Source organism: Ambystoma mexicanum, chromosome 1q (genome assembly GCF_040938575.1).
Source record: "Ambystoma mexicanum isolate Mex_15411 chromosome 1q, UKY_AmexF1_1, whole genome shotgun sequence".
In the NCBI taxonomy this organism is placed as follows: domain Eukaryota; kingdom Metazoa; phylum Chordata; class Amphibia; order Caudata; family Ambystomatidae; genus Ambystoma; species Ambystoma mexicanum.
Genome location: NC_090922.1, coordinates 1034607022 through 1034634641, shown reverse-complemented (window position 1 = coordinate 1034634641; position 27620 = coordinate 1034607022). Strand labels below are relative to the sequence as shown.

The 27620-nt window shown below is 41.3% G+C and overlaps 1 protein-coding gene across 1 annotated transcript in view; it reads right to left on the bottom strand.

Moving 5' to 3' along the window:
• The window catches only part of LOC138540808 (vitellogenin-A2-like), a 67262-nt gene that overhangs the window by 26269 nt on the left and 13373 nt on the right, over window positions 1–27620 (bottom strand). Inside the window, exons 4-19 of the mRNA XM_069641711.1 lie at window positions 27366–27617; window positions 26878–27039; window positions 26634–26782; window positions 23840–23990; window positions 20556–20713; window positions 20304–20469; window positions 18044–18169; window positions 16906–17124; window positions 14173–14396; window positions 13769–13866; window positions 13059–13183; window positions 12681–12782; window positions 10695–10814; window positions 10417–10606; window positions 10191–10284; window positions 5036–5221 (exon numbers count right to left, since the gene is read on the bottom strand). Of these exons, the coding sequence (XP_069497812.1) occupies window positions 5036–5221; window positions 10191–10284; window positions 10417–10606; window positions 10695–10814; window positions 12681–12782; window positions 13059–13183; window positions 13769–13866; window positions 14173–14396; window positions 16906–17124; window positions 18044–18169; window positions 20304–20469; window positions 20556–20713; window positions 23840–23990; window positions 26634–26782; window positions 26878–27039; window positions 27366–27617 (2522 nt within the window). The remainder of the gene's footprint in view (window positions 1–5035; window positions 5222–10190; window positions 10285–10416; window positions 10607–10694; window positions 10815–12680; window positions 12783–13058; window positions 13184–13768; window positions 13867–14172; window positions 14397–16905; window positions 17125–18043; window positions 18170–20303; window positions 20470–20555; window positions 20714–23839; window positions 23991–26633; window positions 26783–26877; window positions 27040–27365; window positions 27618–27620) is intronic.

The window sequence follows — 27620 nt, the reverse complement described above, 5'->3', positions numbered from 1 at the left end:
TCTGAGGCTGGTGGAGGGGTGCTGATAGTTTGCTAATGTCCATTTTATGAAGTTTGGGCCGAAGCCGAAATGTGAGAGTGAGTTTCGGATGTAGCCCCAGTCAAGCATATCAAAAGCTTTGTGTGCGTCTAAGGATAGTATCATCAGTGCCTGCCCCCTTCTATTGGCAGATTCGATGACGTTGATGGTTCTTCTTATGTTATCATGGGTACTGCGGCCGGGTATGAATCCCGTCTGGTCCGGGTGGATAATAGACGGAAGCAAGGGGGCCAACCTGTTCGCTAGGGTTTTGGTAAAAAATTTTGCGTCATAGTTCAGAAGGGAGATAGGTCTGTAGGAGGCGCACTGGCTCCGGTCCTTTCCAGGCTTCGGCAGTAGTACCGTTATTGATTCTTTCATAGAGGAGCTTCTGTACTTTTAAACAGTCTAGGAGGAATATATTTTACCAAGCAAGCTCTGTCTATGTGTGTTATTTGGTGTGTGTACCGCTGCAACCCAGGGGTTTCCAAGTGCAAGTGGCATACGCTTCAGGCATATTATAAAGCAGAGGTTGAAGTTAGACCATATATTATTCAGCTCTTTTTCTAAATGTGAAAAGACGTGTTGCGACTCCCTGACTTATCAGAAGACTCTATCAATATATGGGACTCAGTATAAATAATGATTTACCCTTGTAGATAACCTTTGGAGATTTACCTCATTTGAGTCGAAACATAGGGCAGGCCAATAATGACTTGAATTAATTTCAGCAGGTGGCAATGCGTTATGTTGCATTCCCCTTCATGGATCCTGTATTTACTCAGCGCTCCCGTAGGATCCAATGGTCTTGAGTCAGGACTGGTGATGGGTGTACACCGGTCAATTTGAATCATTTCTACAGTGCTTGCAATGTGCTTTCTGACTTTAACTAAACCCTAGGTACAGGGCATTAAAATAATCAACCTCACTAGCAGACACTCTTTGGTCTACAGTTGCTCGTGTGTTTTATTTTTATTTAAAGATGCAATTTATTCAAGAGGTTTATGTTTGTTGTGTTACTGCCAATCTGCACATTATGGTCTGTTTGAATATTCTAACTTCATTTTGGACAGATAAATGGTTTGGCGCTGTTTAAGTACAGTTTTAAAATCAAGGAAAATCCAAGATTTGATAACTTTGTATTGGATTAACTGAAAGTATTATGCTAAAATGAAACTTCTAAATAATATTGTTGTCACATAATAAATGAGTAACAAAGAAATAAACACACAGAGCTGTTTGAAATGCAACTTCTCAGCAAGGACAATGGCCTTTCTGTGTTTCAGTAAATGTCTTTGAATTCCTTGTATACGTTTTCCCGCAGCTAATGGAGTTTAAAGTGGGAAACTCCCTTGTCTTTTCTCCATGTAAAAGTGATGTCCATCTCTGTGTTTGTTTCTCTTTGTTACTCATTTATATTGCGGCCACCATATGATTAAGGAGCCTCTGGCACTTCGAAAGCTAATAGAACTATCATCTTAGCATAATACTTTCAATTAGTCCAATAAACGGTATCAATACTTGTATCTTGCTTAACTTTATTTTACAAATTAAGGTCAACATTTCCAAACAAGAATCAAACTGCATTACTTGGGAAATGCATGTATTGCACTTACCAAACCCCCCAACCCCATCTTGTGTTTTCCTCCCCAAAGGGTATACTTTCTTTATTAGACCCATTTGTAATAATACATGAGAGGAAGTATCACCTGCCTGAAAATATAAGGATATTGCAAGTCACTGAGGAGTTCCGTGGTTAAATAGAGGAATGAGGCTGGATCTTTATTACTCAACGGAACTTCAAGGTGACTTTCAATAGCTTTTTAATGTACCGTAGGGGGTGCTTTATCATGTATAATGCATGCTTGCATCAACATTACTTTTTAATACTTAATCCCTTTCTTGCTTTGATGCAAAATATGTTCCAGTTGTTGTAATGAGGATTACATTTAGAATCATGTTTGATTGAATAAAACAAGTAGCTTAATAAAAGGTAATTGAATAGCCGACAATGTCGTTTAGAATAAGCATGCAGCCAATTCCCACTCTGCTATGCTAAATCTCAGAAGTAAATTAAGTAAACATAGTAACATATGTATCAACTAATTGCTGTGACGTGACAAAAAAAATAGTTGAAAAGTTAATCAATGTTATTTGTTTTAGTGGCATTCTGCTGCGAGCCACCTTTCACACAGTGTGCTGGCTGGAATCATTTATTCACTGTAACTTAATAAGAATCATGATGTAATGTTCTTAATACAAGAAGCCAAGGTTGATGTCACATTACGAATATGCCGCTTGTTCAAAGTTCAAGATCAGTTGTAAACGGCAAAGCATCTTTTGACTGAATGTCTTAAAATGGCTAGCACAACCAAAGCCCTGCTTGATAGTTATGCCCATGATAAAGAGTATATCAAGGATGACCTTTTCTGGCACTACTGTATCAATTCTAATAGCATGCGTCTGTTGACAGCCTTATATACCATCTGGCTGAGGGTGGAAGTTAGCTTGGGCATAACACTTTAAGCATTTGAAGCATTTGAATTGACTAAGTAACTGCATCCTAATATTGTATAGATATGTGTGTGATATATCTGAACTACGAAGATGATTTTTAAATTATATATGTTTTATTTATTTTTTGATATGACTTTCTTTGTATACATATTTGTATTATGATGTATTAATGTGTTATATTTTTCTTATTTATGTCTTGTGTAAATTTTATAAACTAAACTATATCACAATAAATAAATAAATACAATACAATATTACATTACATTTGACCTACAAAACCAATTGTATATGCATGTTATATATTACAATGTTCCATACATTACATTTTAAATATTGTTCTGTAACATAATATAATAAACAGGATCACTTGAGATCCTGTTAAACCCCTCGCTGACATGGGTATGAAAGCATCTATTGCATTAAATGGTTGTGTAGAAGTATACATTAAATAATCAACAATTCAGGGGATTTAAATGAGCCGTGGGATACAAAATAAAGTGACTTATTTGGGTAAATGAGAAGGTACCCATCTATGATAACACAGACTGAACATTTACAAATAAAAGAAACCAGTTATATGCTGTCCCAGAAGATCTCTCAAAGGGTTTCAAAGAGAAAAGATCCAGAAAAGATCCAGACATCATTAAGCACAGCCAAAAAAAGATACAGCGAAGGCTAAGAAAGAAGTTATGGACACTACGGACACCAGTGCTTGTGGTCTAGGGGAGAGAAGGACGGACTAAGGACCATGAACCTAATGAAATTCCAAATTTCTGGTTTGGAGCCATCTGTTGATCCCTCAGCTGTGGCAAGTTAGAGTTGAGCTTTCTATTTGTTCACCATCATCTTGAAAAGAAAGGATACTTCTTGTTGAGGCCTGACTAGATGTTTCTTGTCCAATGATGTTATCTCTATGGAAGAAGTACTTCAAGACTGATGGCTTGGCTTGCTGCAAGAGCAATTTTCAAATATTGAGAATTATTAGGACAGTTAATGAGTCAATGGCGGCTAGGATCTGCTTCAATAAGGCTTGTTGAAAATGACAAGGGATGGAGGACAGTGAGATCAAGAGTGCACTTTTGTAGAGGAACATGTATGGCTGGGGACTCTTTTCATATATTTATGTTCTTCTCTTAAAATGTTTGAAAATGCATCTTAAATGTTTCTGCTATTTCTATCAATGAAAGACTACTTTTTCTGCATTTACATTAAGTATCTGCCATATGAAAGGATTACATACAAAATGCAGGCAATACCATCCTCTATCTTTGGTACAGAAATATGGGTCTGTGGCACTCCAAGAGCCACTGAGATTATTGAAAATTTAAAGAATGAATTATTTAAAGAATGTATTTTTATTGCCACATAGTTCCCTGTAAGCATTATTACATTTGGACGTGGATATCAGTCCGATATGAGATCTACTTGCTTTAGAACCAGGTTATTACTGGCTAAGACTGCGGAGACTGTGGAGCACGGATTGCCTTGGAAAGTACTGAGATGCATTAAAACATATCTTGAACCTGGAGAGGGGGCAACGCATCCCATGTATGGAACACGTTAAGAAACAATTAATAGGATTAAAGGAAGCTTCACTATGGGAAAACCCTGAGAATGTAGATACATCTAGTTCACTTAGGATTAAGAAAACAGTGAAAAATAGGGGAAATGAACTTAGAAAAAGAAGCAGTTAGAAACCTTAAATTGGGCCCAGACTATATTGAGAGAAACCCAGATTTTGGCTTTGAATGCTACCTTTATTATATACAACCACCCTATGAGAAAGACGGTTTAGGATGGGCATGCAATGTTTAGCATCCTTTATTAAAACGTGGGAACAAGTTGTGTTAGGTATGTGTCCACTTTGTGGCTCATGTATGGAAACTGTCATTCAATTCTTGTCTATCTGTGTTAAATTGAAATATCTGCAAATTCAATACATAATGCCATTGATCAGGGGTGTCAGATTACAATCTAATATTGAAGCTTTGAAGTGCTTAGGTTGAAGCTATTGGAAAAGAGTAAGATTGATCTGTGTCAAAATAGCTCTCATGCAGTGAGTACATTTTAAGATGCAGTGGTCGGTCTATATATGGGTCTTTAATGAGGCTGCAAGTATGCCCTCCTCTTTTTATGAATTAACAATGACTAGTGATACTCTTTTTTTCAAAAATCTTAACGATGAATTGATTGAAAATACCTTTGATTGGAAAAGAATAAGTTTGTTTTCATATTTTTTAAATTATATATTTACTGAAAGGTGATTTTGTATGTTTGTGCTTATATGTTGTTCCTTTATAGTTTTTATACCGAATAAAGAATTTAAAGAAGAAAGAAAGGATTTCAAGCAAGTTAATATAATTTAAAAACCATGTATTTATTCCTGTCACTGGTTCCAATTGTATACCTTAATTGCGTCCTGTTTTCAACAAAGCAACTTACCCAAGTAAATCAAGTGTAAAAATATTTATATTTCCTTTAAAAAAAATGAAGATGTTACCTTGTAACAAAGAGTTCATTCTCCTGCTGACATGGTGTGGTCTCAATCTTGATGTTTTGGGCTTTCATGTCGATCTTGGCTGAAAATTTCATTGGAAGCTTGGTACGGACCTTGGCATGAAACTCGATTCCAGCCTGGATGAGGTGGGTGTTGATCCCCATCATTGCCACTGTGTGCTTATTGATGCTGAAATAGAAAACAAAGGCACTTATAGCATGCGGCATGGAAACTGGGTGATATTAAAATATGTCCCTTGAATTGTCCCTGATTCATTAGAACAATCATGCCCAAAGCTGGTGAGATTCTGAGCCTACAGTTCAGTAAAAGAGTTCTCTATTTTATGTTTTCCCTTGAATTGCCTTTATTTGATAACGGTGTGTTTGCATCTTTTGAAACTTGTGATAGAACGAAACAAACAGAAATGTTTTTAAAACTCATAGTGCTTCCCCTTTTCAATCCTAATAGCTATAAAAACGTTTTCCAGACAGATATTAGGAATTGATTAATGATCACCAGACACAAGCAGTGCTATCTATCACAGTGCAGAGAACATGAGCTGTAACTGGTGATCATTGGCCACTTCACTGTGGGCTGTAACTGGTGATTGATGCCCGCATGCCCTGCCTTCTCCCAGAGGTAATTGGATCTTGTGTATCCGCGTGTTGTCTAATCAAAAAAAAAATTCCCCTGGCCCAGAAGCTACTGAACGCTCGCCACTCCACACTGTTAAACGTGACTTTTCTTCACTCATGCATTTCATAATTACATAATTCTTATTTGCTTGGACTGCATCTGGTGGGTCATCATTTAACGTATATGTCTTTCCCTCCCACTGTAAAATGGCCATCACACTCCCCGTACTAGCTCTTTACCCCTCTCCTACTAATTGTCCCTCTTCCCTTTTCCAAGCTCCCAAGCTGAATCGGGCAGCCTTTGCAAAGCTATGACTTGCCAACCTCATATTTGGAAATAGTCTTTATTGTGTGTCCGAGGAACAGCAGGTCAGCCGCCATTACCCGACCAGGAACCCACAATGCTTCTTCATTTTTTTGGCATGATTTGATTTGATTTGGTATTCACCCGGACCATCAGCCGACCTCTATAAAAAAGAAGGGCCTTTACGGCTCGGCGAAAAGCTAGGTGATTCTCCATAACCCGCAGCACCCAAGGCAGAGAGTTCCAGAGCTTGGCAGCCGCTACAGAAAAGGTGCGCCTCTAGCACGTGAGAGACGGATCCTAGGAACTGCGATAACAACGTTATCCTCAGAACGAAGCACACGGCTGGGGACATTTCTGTTGCAGGTATTTGGCCCAAGTCCATAAAATGCCCTGTGTACTAAGCAAAAGATGTAAACTGTACTCGTTTCTCAATGGGAAGCCAGTGGGGCTGACGATGAACTGGCGAAATGTGAGTAGAGAACGGGACATGGGACACCACTCGCGCAGAATTTTGTAAAACCGAAAGCCGCCGTAAAAGATATAGTGGCTGGGCTAGGTAGAACGAGTTACAGTAATCTACTCCAATCAGAAGACATGAACTGTTGCTTTAAGCCTGATGGCCAAAGCCTTTTTTCACTCTCACGTCTACCCTCCCAACTTTGAGTGCAACACACAGCTCATCAACCCTGGCCACATTACTATTTCTTTTTTTAAGCAATGTCCTCTTTTTGACACATGCACACAGTGTTGCTAATGGCAATAAAAGCCTCAGAGTTAGAGTTGGCCTGCCAACCCAAGGTAGCACTGAGCAGGGGCTTTTACCAGCCAGTTCAGTGCACCCCTGGTATATTGTTCTGAAAGTAATGCTCCTGTTTTCTAAATGTTTATGTTGCCCTAGTTAATTGCAGTCTATCTCTGTACACTGACCTTAAAAATCTTGAAACCAGAACACAGTGCACACATAATCGTATTCACTGTAAAAGAAATGTTATAACCTGCAAAGATTAGGGGTTTCTCAATATCCCCCTGAAGGTCTTTCCAGATTAACTGAGCTTCCTGTGAAACACTTTCACCCTAATGCTTTGCTAACTGATAAATAGATGCCTCTAGCAGATAGTAATTGACTCACTTTAGGAGTTCTGGTCAGCATTCAGAGAGGACAGACCAGGACATTAAGGATGAGTTTCCTAAGGAAAGATATTTGGATGATAAATATAGATTTCACTTTGGAAATGTCATGATTTTCAATGCAGAAGGCCCTCAAAAGAGTGGGAGCATTCTAGGACGGTCCTCACCCTCGTGAGAATTTCTGGAGCACACCTCAGAGGGCAGGTGCAGATATATCAAACCTGTTAGCTTTGTCCCATCCGCACAGATGTGATTTCAGCAGTAACCTTCAGCCCTACGAGAGGTGGCCAGCCCCACCAATGGCTGTGAAGTGCATGAATCGGAGCCTCCGTTTCCCATCCCAAAGGTATCCATGTGGGAACACATACTGTTTGCCATGCCATGTGTCATGCACAATTAATAGGTGCCTGGGATCATCAGTGTTGAATTGTATGCTTCTGTAATTGGACCTTAAAGACATGCAAAATGTAATCCGCTCATTTGGATTCCAGAGGTTCCCATGTAAATAAGGAAATGCTCCTTTGCAAATGGAAAAGTTCAAAGGGGAATGCAAACAGCCATGGTCACTTAGATAATACAGAAGTTGTGCACTTCACTTGATGGAGAGGAATTGGGCAACAAGAAGAAAGTGTTCTTCTGATTGACCTCTAAATGGAGATTCTCTTGACACATTCACTGGTTCTACACCCTGTTCATCTTTGATGGATTCCAAAAAGCAAGGTGATTGGACTTTAAGTGCCAGATCTGGATGTCTGTGAGGTTCAGACGCCAATATATGATTATCATGTGGGTCCCTAACTGTCTAACAGCATGGCTGACCTTTTCCCCCTATTCAGCACTCTGCTATGAAAAAGATGCACTTTTCCCTCCATCTTTTCTGCATTGCGAATGATGGAAAATAGAGTAATAAGTGGTAGTTTGATGACAGGAAATGCTGATTGGCTGGCCAGAGGTGTCATCTGCACCCCATCATGAGTTTATCACAGAATGCATGCCACACTACATTGCTCCACTGAACACCCAGCATTCATAGTCTGCTTTTCTAGTTCTATTGTTAGCCACACTTGTCATCCACTGTGATGGTGCCTCGTGTATGGAGCATTGGGTCAAGCCTACATGTCCAAGACATCTCTCCTGGGGTACACGATCTATTCCGTACATTTGATCTTTGCAATCCAACACTTGATTCTCTTCTATTTGTATTCTTGATTGCTCCATCATCTGCTTATGCTCAACATCCTGTCAGTTACAAACACAACTTCTTTCCCCTGGCATGAAATGGCAACCACTGCATTTTGGCCTGGTTCCTAACCCATGCCTGGCAAGCCCTATTCCCAACTTTCTGTCTGCAATTTTGGATACAGTGGTCTGGTTTTCAAACAACTGTCTGCAGGGAAAACCAATAGTATCTGCGGCTTGTGATATTCATTGCACTTGCCTGTGCTGCTGATAGCATTTTTTTTATTTTTTTATTTTATTTTACATTTGTATAGCGCGCAGGCAGCCCAGGGGCATTTTGGCGCTGTTACTTGCAGAAAGCTTAGTTACATTATGCATAGGTTACATCATTTGGCATTGACATTTAGGTGTAACAGATATTATGCATGGAGGCGTACAAAGGTCAGGTATACATGTGGCGGGTGTAGATGATAAACGGTAGGGAATCAAGCAAACAGGGTGGTTTTCAAGGTTTTGCAGAAGATGGTCAGGGAAGGTTCAGCTCGCAGGGCAGTAGGGAGGGCATTCCAGTGTAGAGCCGCAAGGTAGGGGAAGCTAGAACTCATTGCTCATGATGTCAAGATACCAGAAACAATTAGAAACTATTCATCACCTCTTCTCCACTGCTTCCAAACATGGTAGGTCACTCCCAGAAAATAGTCATCTGTTTACCATACAGTTGTCATTATCATTGATATTTTTAAAACAAAATGCATACAGCATCTCTTTTACAAAACGAGCACTAAAGAACCAGATGCCATCCAAAAATCATGTTTTTATTCAGAAAGTTGCTCAACAGCAACCTCACCAGAACTATGCATTTAGGTCATTTAGACCGAGGAAGGGCCCACGATTTTCGTATAATGACCCACCCCCAGATTATTGCTCAGCACATATAAGTTGAGGAAGGGTCATTATCAAAAGTGATCATGACTCCTACCTATTTCTATAAGGCTATTAGCATGTGGAGTCATCACGGAAATGGGCACCAGGGTGGAATCTGACACAAATGGTTTATGTCCTTGCTTTGACTCCTTCATCATCAAGGACAGAGGTACCAAGGTGGCAACTGGCACAAACATTCATGTCCTTGCTTTGACTCCTTCGTCATTGAGGACAGAGGTACCTGGGTGACAGCTGAGATAAAGGTTTCATGCCCTTGCTTTGACTCCTTCTTTATCGAGGACAGAGGTACCAGGGAGATAGCTGAGACAAATGGTTCATGGCTTTTTTTTTTTACTCCTTTGTCAACAATGACAGAGGTATCAGAGTGATAGCTGAAACAAAGGTTCATGCCCTTGTGTTGACTCCTTCCTTATCGATGACAGAGCTACCAGAGTGATAGATAGCTGAAACGCAGGGTTCATGCCCTTGCTTTGACTCCTTCCTTGTTGAGGACAGAGCTATCAGGTTGATAGCTGAAACAAAGGGATCATACCCTTGCTTTGACTCCTTCATCATCAAGAAAAGAGATACAAGGGATACAGCTGAGACATAGGGTTTATGCCCTTCCTTTGAGGAACTTTTCGGTGTTTGTCTACAAACAAACTGCCTTTGAACAATCTTTTTAAATCTCATCAAGCAGAAGAAATGGCCCTATAAGATAAAAAAGAAATAAACACCCCTTTAAAGTCAATAGCTGTAAGGATATGTTTCAGAATTTCATCAAGGGAAAGCCCACAAGTATTCCACTGAAGAACAGGCAGGGTTCTTAAGTGGTTAAAGGTAACTCTGTTGATCAGCTTGGATATGTAACACAACCCCATCTGATTTTGATACTTTCTCATTCCTAACTTTGGCTATTCCCTCATCATCTAATGGTTGTCATTGTCTAGAAAACAAGGATAGATGTTTGTATATTGTAACTAACCTGGCAGCTATATCAGCATGAACCTGAATGTTAGACTGCAGAAGCTGAGCAACACTGAAATCCGAGGATGGAGAGGGGGTCACCTTCATGTCAGCTGTGAAAGACAAACGTTAGTAAATACATTGAAAACTAGGAACTTGATATGATTCCTGGCCCACCTCATAATTGGTAAGAACTTATTATGAAGGCACCTTTAATATTAATTAAAGATATAATGAAAACCTACTGTTTATGGCAGCATTGGCCACAGCAGCGACATATATGCTGAATTCCATGGGCAGACCAACGCAGGTAGGAACCACCTGCCGAACTTCAGCTGCCAACACTGGTTGGACATATTGTGCCGTGACACCGTTGAGAAGCTTGTTTATTACAGTTTTCACCATGCTGTGTCTTGCTACGGGTTCATTGAGAGCCTGTGAGTGGACAAAGAATGAGTGGGTTGAATGAGTGATGGAGTCTTGCATAGGCAGCAATCAAAGGGTGAAATAACGCAGGGTTTACCTTGATTGCACTTTGAATGGATTCCTTGTTAATATCGGTGGAGACGACCTCCTGGCCTAATAGCTTGACACGTGCTGATATGAGTGGGACATCTGATGGTAGTCCTTTATAGCCCATCATCTGTGGAAAGATAGCAGACAAGGAAGTAAGAAGTAGCATTCAGTTCTGGTTGGAGCAAAAGATTTATAAATCAAAAAAAAGTTATACAGCGCAAGGCAATATATTTAAGTTTGTGGGAAGCAGAAAGGCGGGCAGGGCGCTCTATTGTGGGGCCCCATATTAGAGAAGTGGTTGTAGGTCTTCACTGAACTATCCTACTTTCACCAGCAAAACTCTGGTGCCTTATTGGTCTACTGGAGAAACAAAGGCACAAGGCAAGTTTTACGAGAGGGCAGATCTAAGCTATGGGCCAATGTAGTTCCCTTGCACAGATGTGATTCTTACAATGCATGGATGCAATTTGTCATCTTCATGTTAAATGATTCTTGAAATATCACGTTGTCTTAAGTTATCAAAATGGCATTCAATGTTTGTGGATTTTATCAGAAAATGTACTGGAGGGGACTTGTGTACCCTACTGCTGGTAGCTGGAGAGAAATATTGCAGTGTACGACTAACAGCACGTCTAACCCAAAGCCACTTCACTGTTATTCAAGAGCTGCAATAAATGCTCTATGGCTTGAGATTAGACACTGCTTGAGTTAATGTCAATAAATGATCATTCTTGAAGAAATGATGAAGAAATAATTCACGTTCAAACAATGTATTCAATCAACAGTAGTATGAAAAACATAAAGGCAAACAGTTAAAATGACTGTGCTCGCAGAGGGATGGATAGGTAAGGAAATAGAAACCCACAGCACAAAGGGGACTTATTCTGATGCTGATAATAGCTTTAAAAAGTGTTGAACTTGTGTAACAAATACAAACGATTTAGAAAATGAAGAAGGGGGTGCTCCAATGCGATAGCAAAATCAATTAATCACTTTCAGAAAAACCACTGCGGTCAAGGACATTGCAAAACCTGATTCATGTATTGTGCCTCATTGCTTGGAAAATCAAATGTCAATTTCCAATAAATGCCCCCCAGCACAGGCCCTAAATTGCATGTATTAGAAATTGACATCTGACTTTTTGTTTTGAGGAGCAACATAAGGCTAAACAGCTCTGCTGGATTCCCAGCACTGACTTTAGGATGCATTAATTGGAAAGTGCAATTTGACTTTTTGTTTTTGAGAAGCAAATTGTTTGAACCTGAATTATTTCTTCACCATTTCTTCCAGTATGATCATGCATTGACATTAACTTAACTAGGGCCTAATCTCTAGCCATAGAGCATTAACTGCAGCTTTTGAATAACTTTGAAGTGGCTTTTGATTCAATTTGCTGTTGGTAGCACCTCTGTGTACACTGTGGATATTATCAGTTCACAATTTTTTATAACGATTTAAAAGAGAAAATCCACACACAGCAAATATAATAATAAAACACTTTGAACAGTAAGACATCAAACAATAATGAAATTGGGATTAGATAACGTCCCTCCTACAAGATATTATTTGCCCAGGTGTACATTTAAATATGTCAGTGGTATACAAGAAAACAGTGTTTCAATTCCCAACAACAAAATATGAATGTATGTTTTTGTGAGTGGTGTTTTGGTAATGAAAATTGAAAAAGAAATCTGTAGTTTGTAATGGTGTCTAAATTAATCAGTGTGTTTTTTTGGGTTGCGGAGAAGTGAGAAAGAATTCATCTAGATGGCAGCCATTTTGAGAGTTTAAGATGGGATCACACGAGAGCTTCCCTTTGCTGCTATTCTCAGGTATTGGTCAATATTTGCAGGACGGGTTTTATCACTGTTGCTATCCATTGATGGACTAGGGATTGCGGGAGGAGTGCACAGGGTAAAGAACTAGAATCATTCATGGAATTACTATCATCAGTATCTACAATAAGTTCAACAAATGTGCTGAAAAAGCTCACCGTTTTAGCAATCTGCGAGATCTTCTTGCGCATCGGATATTCTGCGAATGGAATATTTTGTTTCCTCATAGTTTGTTCCAGGCCTTCGGCCTGCAGACCGACCTGTTGACAAATATTAAGATGCACAATTCTAAATTCATCTCTTAATGATCAGAGCACAATTGATCACCATTAAGCATACTTGAGAAGTTGGTCAATGTTATATTTAAGTGCGAAGGAGGTGTGGCCTTGTGAGTAGGACATTGGGCTTTCTTGGATGAGACATCACTTTAGCTTGCAATGGTATAGTTTAATGAACTGCCATTCATTCATCCTCAGGAAATGTATGTATTGGTATAGAACTGGGTGCTGAAGACCTAAGCAATGCATAGTATTTACCTCTAGAAAATCAGTCTCCGAGCCAGTGAAGTACCCTCGCATCTTAGAAAACACCAAAACAGGGAACATGGTGTTTGCACTGTTCATGATGAAGGTGTCTGTGGATAATCCGGCCATGAGCATATCTAGAAAAACAGTGATAATTATCGATTATCTTTAGAAAAAAGGCACAAGAAGATCACTTACCTCATTGTAGGGACCCTACATTAGATCACAAAGAGACAAACAGATTGGTCCTCCACCTTTTCTTATTAATGCGATGTTCCATCGATTTATAACATGAAGGGAATTCCTCATGGGATATATAGAGATGCTGGACATACAGATCATAGCACTATCCAAAATGTCGGTACACAGGTGGAACATTTTGGTAAAAACAGTGGCTCTGGCTTGGATTGTCATGTCCTCCATCCAACCACCCTTCAAGTCAAGGTTATTAGTAGTTCTTTAAAAACAGCATCAACGATTACCAAAGAACCAATACCTCAACTCATGAACACTCAACAGTCATATGGACAACAGTACATTATCTAACACTTTCAAATTCCATGACAAGCACAGACAACCAATGTATCTCATTGCCTCTGGACAACAATGCCTGCAAAATGACAGTCGTTCTGGTACGTGACTATTAACAGAAGTGTTCCTTGGTGAAGTTCACAAAAACCCCTGCATTGCGAGCTCAAGATCTACACACAATATGTACTTACATCTGAATGTATCCATATGCAGAGCTTTGCTGTAGCGATAGCTCATTCTGTCGAGGGCTGGGTTCAGCATCTTAATGGCAACACTGCAGGCAGCAGCCCTGAGCGAAATTAAGTTGAATCTCATCAGTAATGCATGCTAACATATACAATTCTATGTACAACTCCATTTTGTTAAAACTGATGCACACAGCTATCAAATGATCATGTCTGGGTAAGGACGATATCTAATGCTCAATAACCTAGAAATATAAAATACAACCAACTAATTGGCATACGACACCAAACTAATCAATGAAATATTCAATAGCCTGATATGCTTATGGAGTAGCACAAGGGGAAATGGTAGTGCTAGCAAAATACTTGAATGCATATATATATATAATAAAAAGCACTTCAAAACTTACACCTGATGGAGTGATGGAACTCGGCTTTTGGACAAGGCCTTCATGTGAGAATACACAAAGCTTGCAAGCTGCAGGTTCACTTTGCTCTCCTTTGATGCAATGTTGGCGATGGTTGTCACTAGGGCCGGACCAGGCTTGGTTTCAAACAGGACCACTGAGGCCATCATTCGGACTTGAGTGCGAACCCTGCGGTCCATGAAGACCTGCAGCAGAATCTCCTGCACCTGAAGAGAGAAAGCATTTGTCTATTGCTTGCATCACCTCTGCGCACCTCGAAGACATGTCAAGGCACTGATCATAACAGCACCGTCAAATGTTAACAACTACATAGCACAACAAGAGCAAGTGGTTTAAGCATTCTAGTGCCTAGTCCTAGGTTCACTCTAAACCTTCGAATGTGATGCCTTAATACTTGTGTTCACTTTATTATTTTTAACTGATGCCAATTCAAGTTTACAGAGTAGGTGAGATGACTCTTGTGTGCGCACTTTTGCCCCAGCACTCCTCACTGCCCCTGAAATGTTGGTAGTGGCCTCTGTTTTTATATCCACTCTTCCACCTCCCCATCCAGAGGACACCACAGGAGCTCATAGAGCTTGGGTTCATCCACTCTCACCTCTCTGAAAATGGGTGGGTCCGCTTCCCCACCCAAAGCCCACACATCCTCCCACTTCAATCTGGTCACACTTTAATCAGAGCTAACCAACTCCTCCAGCCTCATCCCCTGATGCAAAGCACACCCTTTCCTGCCGAAACAAAGAACGAAAGTGCAGTGGGTCCTATGTTACCGTGCAACAGTGCTTTCATGTCAGTGGGTAATCATCAACACTTTTCCAACGATGAGCTATCATTCTGAGGAGTTCTTTTATAGAAGATGTGAAGGGTTTGGCATAACTTGTGAAAAGAAACACTTTTTTGCATTGTTATTGCATCTGTGGTTCAAAAGTGTTCCCACTGGAATTCCTGTGCCCTACTTGTACCCAGCCCTCCAGGTGTGAGGGTGTGAAAATTCCAATTATTCCAATTCTGATGTTTCCTTGCAAGACCTTTGTTCTTCACTCACTTCTTTGATCCACTACCTAGCCAATGAACCAGGAACAAAGACAACACCATTCCTATTGGTATAGGTCTGTTCCAGTTAAACAATTTGGGGGTCATTACGAGTGAGGCGGTAAGGGGTTAACCGCACCGGTAAAGGTGCCGGCGCCATCATCCCCTTACCGCCTCATTACGAATCTGCTCGCAGGAACCCGCTAAGGATGCCTGGTTTTACCAGGTGCCCTTAGCGGGTCCTGCGAGCAGACCAGGGTGCTAACAACGGGCCTGTTATTAATGGGCCCGTTATTAGCACCCTCCCCATTCCCATTGAGCCGTATGGGGGCTCGAATGGGAATGGGGATGGGTTCCTTAAATGAGGAATTACCAGGTTCTCCAAGGTCAGAATGGACCGGTAATTCCTCATTCAAGGAACCCAGACCCGGTACCCAGTAATGTACTAGCTAATAGCGGCATGGTTACCTCCTAACTTGTAATGACATTGTCATTTGGTGCCATGTTCTTTGCGTCTAGTACCGGGGTTAAAGCTGGTATGGTGTCTAATTCCCAGGAGACTTGAGACAGAGCGACACAGTGTTAATAGCCCAATAAATCAGACTAATCTAGCAAGGAGAAAATGTGAATAATCGAAGTGTGAAAAGTGGTGATCCTCCAGAGAGGTAAACAAAAGTAACATATTGCGTTAGGCCTGGGCAGCAGGAGCATCTCTGAATAGTTTAAGAAACTCCAGATTAACAATGGAGGGGATCTACAACCTGCATATCAGGGTTTTGTAGCCCACTTTGGCATCCATTACATTCTGCTCCCACCCGGTGCAAAATCTTCCTCATCATCAAGCAGATTCACCTTAAGCACCTACTTAGGTGAGTGAGGTCATTAGTTCTTCCCCTGGATATTTTGTTTCAACCTTTATCTTGGGAGATCCTTCTGCACCATACAAATTATAAAGAAGGAGAGAGTCCTGCCTCATTGTCCTATCAATCCTCTTCTGTCGCTGTCAATGCCTACCACATAACCAACCCAACCGAACTGAGAGCATTGAGACTGCAGTGACCAGTGACTGTAAGGAAAGCGTTGCTCCATAAAAAAGACTAAAGGTATCTAGTGGACAAACCTATTGCTGTACTACTTTTGGAGTTTTTTTTAATATAAAGTTGCATTCATTTGCTTTTAAAAATGTTGGTTTTAAACTTCTTTTCATGTTAGCTTTACACTTCTTTTTATGTAGGATGGGCTTCTTCTGCTCTACTTCCACCTCTTTTGTCTTTCCTTTAAGTTAAAGTACCTGTATTTACCCTGTTTCCTCTCACTATAGTCATCAATCTGTCTGTTCAGATCATATCCAACGTATTGTTAACCACTGCCTGGTCGTGGATTTGAATGTTCATGTGTAGAAATACATGTTTGCAGTAAATTAGGAAGATCCGTCAAGGAAGTTTAACCTACCCCATTCCCTTGAGTAACTGAATGACTGATCATGAAAGCACAAATGGTAAACCAGGACATTAGATCAAAAGTGGTGTAAAAAAAGTGCATGGGCATTCATCACCTTCCCTTAATATGGACAAGCTATAATGCTTGATTTTTGCACTCCACTGTTGAAGGCCCTCATTTAAGTTCCCTGCTAAACAATTTTTCACCTTTGTATAACCTGTGTTTTCTGCCAATGCCTCTTACCCTCCTCGGGTCTTCCTGTGCAATGTTTCTCAGGGCCATCACTGCATCCGTCTGGATCCTGACTGGCAGCTGGAAAGCGCTGGCAGAGAACCCGGGCAGGAACTTCTGGATGCGCTTGATACTGGCGGGCTGTCCTGCATTGCCAAGAGCCTTCAGGGCTAGTGCCATGTCCTTCTCATGGGCATTGTTGGCCGCCTCTGCTGCCAGGTCATGCAGGGGCTGAAAAGGAACAAATGTTATTCCCATGTCTGTCTCCTCTTTCTGTTTTCCTTCTCTCATTTCTCCGTCTTATGCTCTCTCTTTGACACACTCTCCCACTTCCTTGCTACGTTTTGTCAGTCAAGCTCTCTTTCTCACACTTTTCTTTCTCTGGCCGTCTGTCTGAACATCTAAATCTCTGTCTTTTTCACACGCTCATCAACTCACACTTTCCACAACCCAACTTTTTCTGTATGTCCCTCGCTAGCCTTTTCTCTATCAACCTCTCTAATTACATCTATTTTTCTATCCGTCTTTTCCTTTTTCCCTCTGCAGACATTTCACTTGATCACATTTTGCATTACTCTTTCTCTTCTAGCAAATAGGAAAGTACATGTATCACAAATGCTTTGCATCAAGTCAAACTTCTTATTAGTTCATTACATATAGTATGAAACACAGAGCATATTTTTTCCAGAACATGGATTCCCAACAGCGAGGGGATAGCTTGGTTATTTAGATAAATGTAGGCTTCATTAGCTTAATAAACTATTGTTAAACAGCAGCGAAATACTTGTTTTATCATTAGAATGGATTGGTGCTTCTCACATTTTGTAAGGACTGAGGAGTGGATGCTCCTCATTTCGTAAGGATTGTGATGAGGAAGACCTGGTCTTGTGTAATGAAGATTACAAGTAAGTAATCTATACATTAACCTACCTTTAAATGATCATCACCCTGCTAAGTCTATACCCCTTAAACCCCACTATGGTTCTGGGGCCTTTGCAGTCTCATAAGGCAACCTCTGATCTTGTGAGGCCTTCCAAAAATTGTCAAATTGCAAAAATACATGTTTTACAAGGGATCGAAACATTATCCATTGACAATTATTTAGCACAAACAAGCACCTAATATATCGATGTATGGAAAAGATACTCACTGCAAGGGCTGTTTCAGGACTGGAGGAGTGTGCCCCGCAGTACTTGTTCACCATAGACCCATACCCAAGGATTGCACACTTGCGCACGATGGGGGATTTCAGATGTTCTGCAACGGTCATCAAATCCTGCAGGAAATGTACGGGGAGAAACCCATAAGACAGATACCTCATATATTTCATGACATACTCATACAATAGAAGGATCCACAATTATCCTCAAATCACCATGGCATATTGGGTCCTAAGGTCACAGTATTATTAAAATCACGCGAAAAAGTGATCTACTGTAGATTTCCAAAATAGTACCCACCCAGTGATTAAAAATGTAGCAATAGGGTGCAGAAATTCAGGGTGAATCATGTAAATTTGTTGAGGCCCTGTACAAAGCACATACACTGATGGGGGGCACTGATCAGACAAAATTATATTGAGGCTTTTTATTAGGATCAACGAGTAAACATGATGTCAAGCCTTAGGCAAGTTGTTCTCCCATAGGCCAATGTCCCTAATGCTGTTTTGCAAGTTTTAATCACTTCAGATATTGAAAGCAACTGTTATGCTTTATCATACATTACTCAATTTCTTTTTTTTCGAATGGATACCAGTCTCTTAGCCCAGGACCGAAATTCTAATGTGTGTTGCTCTGCGTTGTCTTTCTTCCAAGACAAACGCAGTGCACCTGAGTTATCCTCCTCTCCCATACATGAAGTCCTTGCATCTAGACCTGGGGTACCTAATCTCCATGTTGTTTCTTCATCTATTATATGTCCTTCCATTGTAATATGACTACAATGTGAATAATTGCAATAAGTGTTCTTTCAATAAAGGAACAATTAAGTTCATAATGGGGCGTTAACACTCGATCTGGCGGGCCGGATCGGTTGTTAAGGCCATTAGCACCCCGTATTACCAAAGCAGCAACCAAGGGTGGTTTTCTTCCTACAATGGGACGCGTGCAGCATCCCATTGTTGGAAGGAAAAACCTTTACCAACATGGCCGCCATGGGAAGAGAGGGCAGGGCTCTGTACCGAGCCCCTCTTCCCTTTCCATGGCAGCCGTTGTGAGCAGAGAGGAAGGTGCGGCTGCTGCAGCGAGTGCCGCTGCAGCTGCAATAAAGAAAGTTTAGGGTAGAGGGGGATTCAAAATAAAAAACAGGGGCCGGGGGTGGCTGGAAAATGGCGGCGGGGAGTCGGCCATCAGGCGGCTTGGAATGTAGGCTTACACCAGCGGTTCAACCTGCGTTCCTAGCCACCTGGTTGGCTGGCTCTGCCCTGCTTGGTGCTAATTAGAATTACCATTGACTGTGGTGCACCACAGTAAATGGGCTGCAATTGTTGGAATCTTTCATCCAGGGGAATCACTGTTGGCCAGGGCATCAAGCGATTTCAGTTGATCTCTGAGAAGCAGCCCAGTATGCATTGGAGAGAATTCCTCCTAATGACAGGCTCAGAGGTCTGCAACCTGTGGCTCTCCATATGTTTTGGACTGCGACTTTCATCATCCCTCACTGTTAACTATATTGGCTAGGGGTGATGGTAGTTGTAGTCCAAAACATCTGGAGAGCCAAAGATTGCAGATCCCTGGTTCACTGAACATTATAATTCAGTCAGAGCATTGTATATCCAGAACAAATAAAATATGTCTGAGAAAAAATCGAACTATACATAATTTCAGTTAATATCATTTGCATATTGTATTGGTTTTTCTGAAATCCTGACAGTATTTCACTATTCAGCGATTCCTGCCCTAAATCCTACTCACAATTTTATTGGAAATACAGTCTTAAGGTTTCCTAGTTGGGTTAACACTACAAAAAATGGAGGTCAATGAGCTTTTGGATTAGTGTTTTAGATGAAGCTTTGCGTACCTTATCTAATCTGGCAAAATTATTTACCAACCTTCTTATCACTAATGACTGATGTTTCTTTTAAAACATATTTATTAGAATAGTTAAAGGACTGTCAACAAATTAAAAACGAGGGGATGCTCTTGGTCATTTAGGATAAAAGGCAAATATGGCAATATGGAAGCAATGCTTGGTGGAATAATGGTTGGGTGTGCCTCTTAGACAGCTGTCCTGTCTATACACCCAATGAACTTTTGGTTGCTCTCCATAATTGGGGATTTTGTGTTTGATCAATCATTGAGATATGTTTACATTTCATGTCTGTGCAATGTGCTGCTGCCCTGATTACAGGAAGCATGCAAGAATTACCAGCAGATATGAAGGTTTTTAAAAGCCGCTGCGTCATTACTCACCGCAGCAACTTGTAAGGTTTGGCGGTCAGCCTTGGTGAACTGCATGGCGAGAGTTATAGCCTGGGCTGCTTCACGTGGGCTCAAGTCCTGGTTGCGGGTGAGTTGCTTGATAGCCTTCAGCGAATCAAAGGTTCCCACCGCTGGGATTGCATTCAGCAGCCAGCGCCTGCAGTCAGCATACACAAACTTGAATCATGTGAACACATTAAAAGTGTAACAAAAGACGTGTGTCGTACTGTGAGAACAGATTACCTGTACTGAGATCTGTCTTCAAACTGCTTCCAAATAGCCTGGATATTTTCATAGGATGCGGTGCGCAGAATCTGGACGAGCTGCAGAAATATGGCTGGTGCATCTGCGTGTACCTGTTGTTGGTTATTCTGCACTAGGTGTTGCAGGGTTTCGGCGACCTGCAGCAAAACATATTACAAACCATGACACGTTATATAAATGTCTTCCTTTGGTGGAGGGCACAGGCGAGACAGTGCACATGCTCGTGACCACAATGAGGCTGAGCAAATGAGATCCGGGTTGTTAAATGGTTAAGGACAGAGGAAGATCTTAAGGGTTTTTCAGAAGAAGACTGTGGGACATTTAGCATGTGTTGAGACAGACCAGAGTAAGGCTTATCTATGGGAATTTCCTGAGAAATAGGCATTGCCATTAGCGTAAAAGAGTCTAAGCAGATTTGTGAGAGTTTAACACAGTTCTATGCTTGAATGGAAACCAGTTGAGTTTCTCATGACAATAGGCTTGCAGTGCATCTTCAGATCTTTTGTAGCGTGTGTAAGGTTTTGCTTTTTAGTCTGGGAGTCCTAAGACATTTACAAATTTGTAATTCCTGTTGGACCCCATTAGGGACATTGCTTTCTCTTGGGAATTGATCGGGCGGGGAAGCCATAGAGCAGATTTATTTGGTAATTTATGTCTTGATTACTATGGTTACTTGCGGTCATAGAGGGAGATCTCCCCGTCTACCAATTGGCAATGCTTCTGCCATTTGGTGATGTGGTGTGTTCACTAACAAGAATGATGGATAGGTGTCTAGTTTAGACAGTTTATTTTGGAGAAAGAAGAATATTTGTCTGATTTCTATTGTTTGAGGCCTTTTACCTGAGATGTACATTTCTACATCTTCCAGACTTTTAATTTGTCCATTGAAGCCTTCTGTGTGGCACGCACACGCTTAACCTGTTACTCTGTCCTCTTGGTATGAATGTCTACTGGCCGTGTGAGGACTGATCATGTCTATAAGTGGCCCAAGGTAGAAATCAAAGAAGGACAGAGATAATGTTGAAGATTGGGGGACCCCACAAATCACAGACACTGTTTTGGAGGAGAGAGGTCAACATTTTACAGTCAGATGTGACTTGTCATAAAGATTTCCAGAAAATCAAAAAAAAGATTGGAACATTACTCCCCTTCATGGTGAAACTAAACTGGGATAACAAGGGTGCACACACACAGATCAGACTCTACTAATCTTTCTTTTCCCTTCCCGCTGGTCATCTCTACTGCATGTAGAGTGGTGGCCACTAAGGTAATCTGTTTTTCTTATCTCATCAGCAGAGTGTTCAGCTGTTTTGTGATTTGTATTGTGATTCTTCCAATTCAAACTAGTTTTTAAATTCAATAATGAAATGGTTCCACATATGATGCACTGCTCTATATCATGAAATAGATAGAATCATTATTGAGATATTGAAAAGGGCGTCCAATGCAAACTGAAACCACTCAAAGACATGAATAAACCAGAGTAGATCTGCATTCATGATCTGATAAGTTGGGAAGGAGTCATATCAAAGGAATGAGCAACTGGATCTTTACAATAAGGCAATTCTATGTGGTTGCTTAGGGCACCAACCTAAGGGCAAACGCTAGGGAACCGAATACTACAGGAATTTTCATTCGACAGACATTACATCTTGATTCTGGGGTCTCGTGTCATCGTTGTTACCTTCCTATATAGTAATACCACACTAAACAACAGACATTTGGCTTGCTTGGTGCCAGTAAACAAAGACTTTTTTACTATTATTGTGTACCCTCTTGCTAGCCCTCCTTTGAAGCACACCCTTTCCCTCGTGTGGTGATCTGGCTTAGGTAGCGCTGTGGCTCTGCCTATCTGAAAGGGACAGGTAGGAGAGACTTTCCCTCAGTCTACAATGTGATAACTGATGCTAAGCACAAGTTATTCAGTTGGTGACAAAAAATCAAATTGTTATAGGCTCTAAAAACCAAATTGTAAAAACAACTGTAAAAAACAGGCAGTCCACGTGGGTCTATGTGCATTAATTGTTATTTATTTGCCCTCCGTGGGGTGCCTGTTCACCTTTTTTGGGGTGTTAAGATAAAATTTTGCAGCGGGTGAGAATGGTAGTGAATTATATTGTCTCACTGTTATCTGTGTGGCTGCTTCTTTTGCCACTAAAAATTGGGGGCTCTCGCTGAGAGGCCAGAGCCCCTTATACCAGAGAGATGACGGAGCATACTATGATGTCCTATATGGGCAATAGTATTCAGTGGTTCCTCTTGGCTTAAGTCTAAGATCTGTGTCCTCCTTTATTTGGCGGACATCTGGGTCTGTGGTCGACCGGTTTCAATGATATATCTTTTCATGCATCATCTTCTTCAGGACCTGTTGGTTTCAAGGATCGACTAAATATGCTCGACACACGGGTAAGTTGCTGCATGTCATGATTCATATCCTGTGCATGCTTGGCATTGGATGACATGTGCCTCGGTGTATGTTCTGTCCGAACCTCGTGGTGCGGTTGGTTCTGGACAGAACTAGGACACAGATCTTAAACTTAAGCCAAGAGGAACCACTGAATACTATTGCCTATATAGGACATTATAGTATGCTCCGTCATCTGGTATAAGGGAATCTGACCTCTCAGCGAGAGCACCCAATTTTTAGTGGCAAAAGAAGCAGCCACACAGATAATGGTGAGACAATATAATTCACTACCATTCTCACCCGCTACAAAGTTTTATCTTAACACCCCGAAAAAGGTGAATAGACACACCCCACGGAGGGAAAATACATAGCAATGAATGCACATAGACCCACGTGGAATGCTTGTCTTTTATAGTTTGCTTTTACAGTTTGGTTTTTAGAGCCTATAACAATTTGATGTTTTTGTCAACAACTCAATAACTTGTGCTTAGCAACAATTATCACATTGTAGACTGAGGGAAAGTCTCTCCTACCTGTTAGATAGGCAGAGCCACAGCGCTACCTAGGGCCAGATCCCACAAAAGGGAAAGGGTGTGCTTCAAAGGAGGGCTAGCAAGAGGGTACACAATAATAGTAAAAAAGTCTTTGTTTACTGGCACCAAGCCATATCATTCTCAAATCCCAAATAAGGTCCATTAACCAGGTTCGGGGGCCAACATGCTATTCATCTGAAGCAGTATAAATGCTCACTTCCGCTCAGTGCAAATCTAACTATGTATTGTGGTAACATCAAAAAGAAACCTATGCGTGCCCCACTAGAGTTAATGTGCGCAACACTTTTTTGGGTTTTGCACACCTGTGTCTCAGGACTCCTGGTCTTCACCAAGTGAAGGGGCATCTGGAGAATTTCAGAAGCAAACTGGTAATGGAGGCCTCCCCGGTTCTGCAGCTCTGTCTGTGGGGCGCTGACTCGATTGCTTTTGGTCTCAACAAAGGTGAGCACTTGTCTGTAAAGAAAAAGAGTGAATATGCATGAAATCCCGACAATCTTATTTATTTACATGTTTCTAACTCAGGTATGGGGTTTCCATTGTGCGCTTTTCTGATGTGGGTCAGTTTGGGCCATTTTCATCTGCATGAATGCAATTTTATATTCTCTTTGGTCCTCTTTCGCCACACAAGTGGCTCGATGACTGACATATAAATGTACTGATGCAAGTTCACTTTCTATGTCTAACGGTCATATTTTGGCATTATTTTATTAGAAGTTGTATGTAGTATGCATTGCACACCCTACTCTTCCTGACCTCTGGGGGTGTAGACATGACAATAACATCATTTTTAATCCACTATTCATGTGTCAAATAATAATTGAGGGCAGACTTCTAGAAAATTTAATTCTTCATCCTCAATGTAGATTGTATCACCAGAAAACCGAGGAAAAATCCATAATCCCCACCTCTGGGCACAAACCCACAGCATAGCTCAGATTAGCATGGCAATGCTTTCTCAAACAATTAGCCATCATATATTTTCTCTTAGAGTGTGTGTTAGCTAGGTGCATAATCTGGGTTTCAATGCTGAACTCTCTGTGCCTGGAATGTCTTAGAGCCTATCCTTTAAAGGTCAAGGATTCCAGTACAGACTTCTGTCTGGGTACAGCCCTCGTCAAAAGTTTCAACCTATAGCTCCCGTTTGAGAGAGTGCCAAGATTAACAACGCACCTGGCTTTGGGAAAATAATACTCCGAATGGGTTGGCAGTTGAATTGACACAGAATGGTGGCAATGTGGGAAACCTCACATTTTCCTGACATAGAAGGCAGGCAACATTAGTATAAATGTGATAACACCTGATTTGGAGGGAAAAAAAACTATTCTAAAATCCGCCATAGGAAAATAGTTAAAAAAATATTTCCTCATGTGTAGATGGAATTGGCTGCAATAAACAGTGTAGCAACATGGCTCTACTGACTCAGATTTGAACCTAAATCGATAACCTAATTAACAGATTACTGAGGTTGGATTTACCTGTCATCCAAACCTAGAAAGCGCTACCATACAGGAACAAGGAACATATTTCTCCCATACAGTGGAAGGTCTGAGTTACAAACATGAGGCTAATGGGCAACATGGATTTGTTAGTGTTGCATGTCTGGACATATTTAAGGTTACATGGAAAAGCGTGTGGAGATGAGGATAACAAAAAGGGGCTTCTTGCTCAGTGAAATGACAAAATACCCACCACACAGACAAACAACCCAAGGAACCACAAGCAGTTGTGATCTTTTGAAGTAGCTGCATGTTTAACTATCATTCTCTGTCTCAGGAACAGAGCAACCAGAGAGGCAATTCATCTGTAGTCATTGCAAAATTGATGACGTTTAAGTCTCAAATTGCAAACCCTACAAATTTGGCATACAGTTCTTTGTCACAATTTGCTGGAGTGATGGCACGGTTTGCACACAAGGGGCCTCATTACGACCCATGCGCTAAGTGGTTAACGGCGCCGTAAAAGGCTGCAGCGCCGTTAACCACTTAGCACCTTGCTACGAGGTCTCTTTACGGGACCCAACCAGAACGGCTGGACTGGACCAGCCGTTAAAGTAGGGACCCGCAAAGGGACCTCGCAGGCAATTACGGTACCGCAATTTGCGTTACCGTAATTGCCACCTTGCCCATTCCCATTGAGCCCTATGGGGCAAAAAAGGGAATGGGGAAGGGCCATGGGGAAAAGGGGAAATTCCGCCCCGCAAACCTTGGAATGGGGCGGTATTTCCCCATTTCACCATGGTGGACTCGTTACAACACCGGCACCAACCATGGTGCTAATAGCGCCATGGTTTAGCGCCGGTGTTGTAATGAGGGCCAAGGACTTTAGAACTGTCACGCTTCTATATGTTTCTTAATTTCCATTTCAGTTCTGCAATTTGTTAATTTTAGAAGACAAACATTGTAAAAGCATACAAATGCATATACATGAAATGTCTTAAAAAGGAATGCTTTTTATTGAGAGATTAAACTCTACAGTCTTGAATGTCTGATTACTCAACAGCCAGCAGAGCCAATCAGTGTGCTCCTTTGTGAGTGGATGCATTACACGTGAGGTACAGCACTCAACTCTGTTCCAATCTGGGATGGTGTTGCGCATGTACTATGCAAATTTTGTAATCCTGTTTGATTTCTGTAGAGTTCTAAAAGAAAATGCCATTTTTACCACACAGATCAGGGAAAAACATGGGCCAAAATAAATGCCTTTTTTTGGTCTTCTCCTGGGCAGTGTTTAATAGTTCTGCTGCCAGGACTCCAGAGCACCTGTCATGATATGGGAGGGTTTTAGGGTATGCACAGTTGTGAGAGCCACCTCCTTGGGGAGCAGAGGGCATCACATAATCCCCCATCAGCGGGAACAATCATTTCTGCATTGCAATCCAGTGGATCTCAGGAGAACATCAAATCACCTGGATATAAACAAGCCAAGCAGCTTCTTCTCCACTCAGGGGCGCATTGGGTGATTATTGTGTATAATTCTAGCTGCATTTCCCAAAAAATCACAATTTACTCAGATGGAATGTGACTTGTTATATAGTATGAACCTTCAATTACATTCACATACGTATTAAGTGAGGGTATTCATGTGAAAGAGACCCACCTGGCTTCCATCACCCCTGCCCCGGAGAGTTCATAGAATGGGGAGAACTGATACACCTGCCGTGCGGTAGCTTCAGTGATTAGAGCACCACCGTCTCTGTGCTTCATTTTGTAGGTGTATGTAGCTGCCCGTCTCAGGTTCTTTGCAGTCTAAATATGCAAGAATAGGTAGAAAGCCATTACTGGGAGTGGTTATATTGCATGCAAGTCTCTATTTTATTTGCAGAGATTTAATGTGGTCATACCTGCTGACAAGCAGCGCATTTCTCCATGTAGGCCATGCCGATGTTCTTCACCACTTTATCCTGGCAGTTGTTCAGATCCCTGGATTTGATGACAATGATTTGATCCGCCCTCTTGTCCTCCTGGATGACATACCTTGTGTGGCAGACACCCGTGATACCAGTCTGTTGACACCAACATAGGAAGAGTTAAACTTTATATTTGCTTACTTTTTCTTTTGGATATCAATCCCCCATAGAACACACAAAGGTTGTATTGACATGTATGAACTGTGAAGCATTTAATGCCTGCAAGTGCCATGCGGTGTCTTACAGACCAATAGCCTCACTTCATGCTGCGTGAGGTGTGGAGCATGTGAATTTTGGATAAGGGCGTTCATTGCTAGAAAGGGAGCAGGTTTAAGAGAATATAAAACATTACTTGTGCGCTACATAACTGGTGAGCGAGCACGTTTGTTTTAAACTATGCGTTGTTAATAATTGAAACCAACCTCCTGTAGGTCATAGACGTTTTGGGTCTTCTTCATGGTGACCTGCAGCAAGTTCAGGATCCCTCGGTGGATGTTGACCACAGTTTCAGAGACCGCGTCTGAGGCATAAATGTTCCTGACGTGTCCATTGCTGTACTCAAACTTCACAGGTCGGCTAAGCTGAGCCGCAAGTGCCTGGGTGAGTTTTGATGATCTGGTGAACGGATCCTTGGGCCAGATTCCATTGTACTCCTTGATTTCCGGAGATATGATCTG